We start from the raw sequence: 3,459 nt of genomic DNA, 5'->3' as shown, positions 1-3,459 counted from the left end.
ACAAAAGTCCATCTAGTCAAGGCTATGGTTTTTCCAGTGGTCATGTATGGATGTGAGAGTTGGACTGTGAAGAAAGCTGAGCGCTGAAGAATTGATGCTTTTGAACTGTGGTGTTGGAGAAGACTCTTGAGAGTCCCTTGGACTGCAAGGAGATCCAACCAGTCCTTTCTGAAGGAGATCAGCCCTGGGATTTCTTTGGAAGGAATGATGCTAAAGCTGAAACTCCAATACTTTCGCCACCTCATGCGAAGAGTTGACTCATTGGAAAAGACTCTCATGCTGGGAGGGATTGGGGACACGAGGAGAAGGGGACAACAGAAGATGAGATGGCTGGATGGCATCACTGACTCGATGGACGTGAGTCTGAGTGAACTCCGGGAGTTGGTGATGGACAGGGAGGTCTGGTGCTGTGATTCATGGGGTTGCAAAGAGTCAGACAGGACTGAGCTACTGAACTGAACTGAATGTATATTCACATTGTTCAAACTGCAAAAGGCACAAAGAGTAAGTATGCAGGAAAATGTCTTCCTCCTATCTCTGGGTCCTGGAAGGTGGCTTCCCTCTTTCGAGGCAGCCAGTGTTGCTAATTTCTAGGGTATCTTTCCATAGTCTATGCATGTAAAAGAAAATGTATATGTATATATGTATACATAGTAAATTTTTGTCTTTTTTTTTTTTTTTTAACACAAATGATGGCATTCTAACACAGAGTTTTGCACTTTTCACTTAACAGTATACCTGGGAGATCATATCACATCAGTACTTAAAGAACTTTTTTTGTGGCTGCACAGGATTCCATTGTCTGGCTATACAAAAATGCATTTAATTTGTTTCCATGGATACTACTACAGTGAATAGCCATGGACAGAAATAATTTCATACATGTGAGTTGCTATATAATTGTTAATTATCACCAGTGAGGATGATGCTCTTGTGTTCTGGGCCTGTCTGTTGTTTTCAGACATCCGAGAACTGATTGAGGTGGATGACGTGATGGAGGACAGTACTCTGCAGTTTGGTCCCAATGGAGGATTGGTATTTTGCATGGAGTACTTTGCCAATAATTTTGACTGGCTGGAGAACTGTCTTGGCCATGTAGAGGATGACTACATCCTTTTTGATTGTCCAGGTAAGTCAGCAATTTGAATGTGTCATTTTACTTAAGATCACGCTCTTTCAGTCCTCAGTGGAGACAGTGGAGTTAGCATTTGTAGCTCTAAACCCTGCCGCAGTAAGGTGCCATTTGCTCATTCATCGTCTCTTATTCATTCACTGAGTTTGCTGAGTGCTTATCTTGTTCACTGGAAATACCTAAAGATCAAAGTAGCCATGGTGTCTGCCCTCATGGAGCTCATAGGAAAGTGGGAATGTTAGGCAGTATAAATCAGAAATCACCCAAATGATTATTTAATGATTATTTAATATTCGTGACAGGCTTCAGCACAGACCAGCACGCAGCAGGGAGGTGGGGGGTTTCTGACCAAGTAGTGTGTGAGCCAGGCCATAGGGTGAGACGAAGGAGACTGTTCTCCAGGCAGAAAGCATGGGCTGAAGACCTTGAGGCAGGAGCCAGGTGGGTTTGAGGTGCCCAGTAAACAAAGGGAAGTGTCCTGAGGTGAGACTGGTAGGGGACAGATGATCACACCAACTTTTCAAGCCAAATCATGAATTTTAGACTTGAGCCTAACCTAGTTTTGATCATTTGTGACTCTTATATTTTTCCCTTTTTTTTCTTTATTTTAATTGGGAAATTGCTTTACAATATTGTGTTGGTTTCCCCTTTGTTTTTAATTGAACACACACATCCACAGAAAAGTGCAGATATCATAAGTGTACAACTTGATGAATATTCCCAAACCTAACACACCTTCGTAGTACTTGCTTTTGATTAGCTAAAACAGAAGTGTGAAGAACCTCACTTTCTACATAAAACTGAATAGTTTCCTTGGGATTCTCTTGGTATTGTGATTGCTTTAAGAGCCTGTAAGATCCCTTAAAAGTTGAACAAATTACCACCAGAGGTTGACTTCCTTTTTTTTCATTTTCTCAGCTGTCTTATGGCAAAATTTTTTTCTGTACTTTGATAATTTACCTTGTGTCCTGATTGTAACAGTCTTGTAATGTTCTCCATGTAGGTCAGATTGAGTTGTACACTCACCTGCCTGTGATGAAACAGCTGGTCCAGCAGCTGGAACAGTGGGAGTTTCGAGTCTGTGGAGTTTTTCTTGTTGATTCTCAGTTCATGGTGGAGTCATTCAAGGTTTGAGAATATATCTGTTGTCAATTCTTTAGTCATGGGTACAGGCAGATGACAATCTCCTTTAATTGTTTTTTGATTCTGAATATTTCCCAAACTATACTCCAGAGTTATTTAATATCCCTTATTATTAAATTATTATAATAATTTTTTTTGGCCATGCTTTGTGGCATGCAGGATCTTTTGAACTGTGCCTCCTGAAGTGGAAGCACTGAGTCTTAACCACTGGACCGCCAAGGAAGTTGCTATAATAATGTATTTTTTAAATTTATATGGTAAATTATACTATACAGATTTGAGAGTACTACTATGAAGAAAAATTAGGCAGATGTGTGCATATATACGTCTGTTTTTCTGATAATGGTTTGTCTAGTTTATGAACTATCTAAAACAAACTTTACTTCTCATTAGTAGCCCCTAAGGAATCCAAGACCACCTGACCTGCCTCTTGAGAAACCTATATACAGGTCAGGAAGCAACAGTTAGAACTGGACATGGAACAACAGACTGGTTCCAAATAGGAAAAGGAGTACATCAAGGCTGTATATTGTCACCCTGCTTATTTAACATATATGCAGAGTACATCATGAGAAATGCTGGGCTGGAAGAAGCACAGGCTGGAAACAAGGGAGAAATATCAATAACCTCAGATATGCAGATGATACCACCCTTATGGCAAAAAGTGAAGAGGAACTAAAAAGCCTTTTGAAAGAGGAGAGTGAAAAAATTGGCTTAAAGCTCAACATTCAGAAAACTAAGATCATGGCTTCTGGTCCCATCGTTTAATGGGAAATAGATGGGGAAACAGTGGAAACAGTGTCAGACTGTATTTTTGGGGGCTCCCAAATCACTGCAGATGGTGATTGCAGCCATGAAATTAAAAGACGTTTACTCCTTAGAAGGAAAGTTATGACCAACCCAGATAGCATATTGAAAAGCAGAGATACAACTTTGCCAACAAAGGTCTGTCTAGTCAAGGCTATGGTTTTTCCTGTGGTCATGTATGGATGTGAGAGTTGGACTGTAAAGAAAGCTGAGCGCTGAAGAATTGATACTTTTGAACTGTGGTGTTGGAGAAGACTCTTGAGAGTCCCTTGGACTGCAAGGAGGTCCAACCAGTCCATCCTAAAGGAGACCAGTCCTGGGTGTTCATTGGAAGGACTGATGCTGAGGCTGAAACTCCAATACTTTGGCCACCTCAT

At 40.8% G+C, this 3,459-nt stretch overlaps 1 protein-coding gene across 3 annotated transcripts in view; it reads left to right on the top strand.

Moving 5' to 3' along the window:
* GPN3 (GPN-loop GTPase 3) overlaps positions 1-3,459 on the top strand; it is a 22,137-nt gene that overhangs the window by 12,155 nt on the left and 6,523 nt on the right. For all 3 annotated transcript variants that reach the window (XM_010841364.1, XM_010841365.1, XM_010841363.1), the window contains exons 3-4: positions 962-1,129; positions 2,136-2,260. In XM_010841364.1, coding sequence (XP_010839666.1) covers positions 962-1,129; positions 2,136-2,260 — 293 coding nt within the window. The remainder of the gene's footprint in view (positions 1-961; positions 1,130-2,135; positions 2,261-3,459) is intronic.

The sequence above is a fragment of the Bison bison genome, unplaced genomic scaffold, assembly GCF_000754665.1.
Source record: "Bison bison bison isolate TAMUID 2011002044 unplaced genomic scaffold, Bison_UMD1.0 scf7180017864160, whole genome shotgun sequence".
NCBI lineage: Eukaryota > Metazoa > Chordata > Mammalia > Artiodactyla > Bovidae > Bison > Bison bison.
The sequence above is the reverse complement of the archived record's forward strand: the minus strand, read 5'-3'. Positions and strand labels throughout refer to the sequence as shown.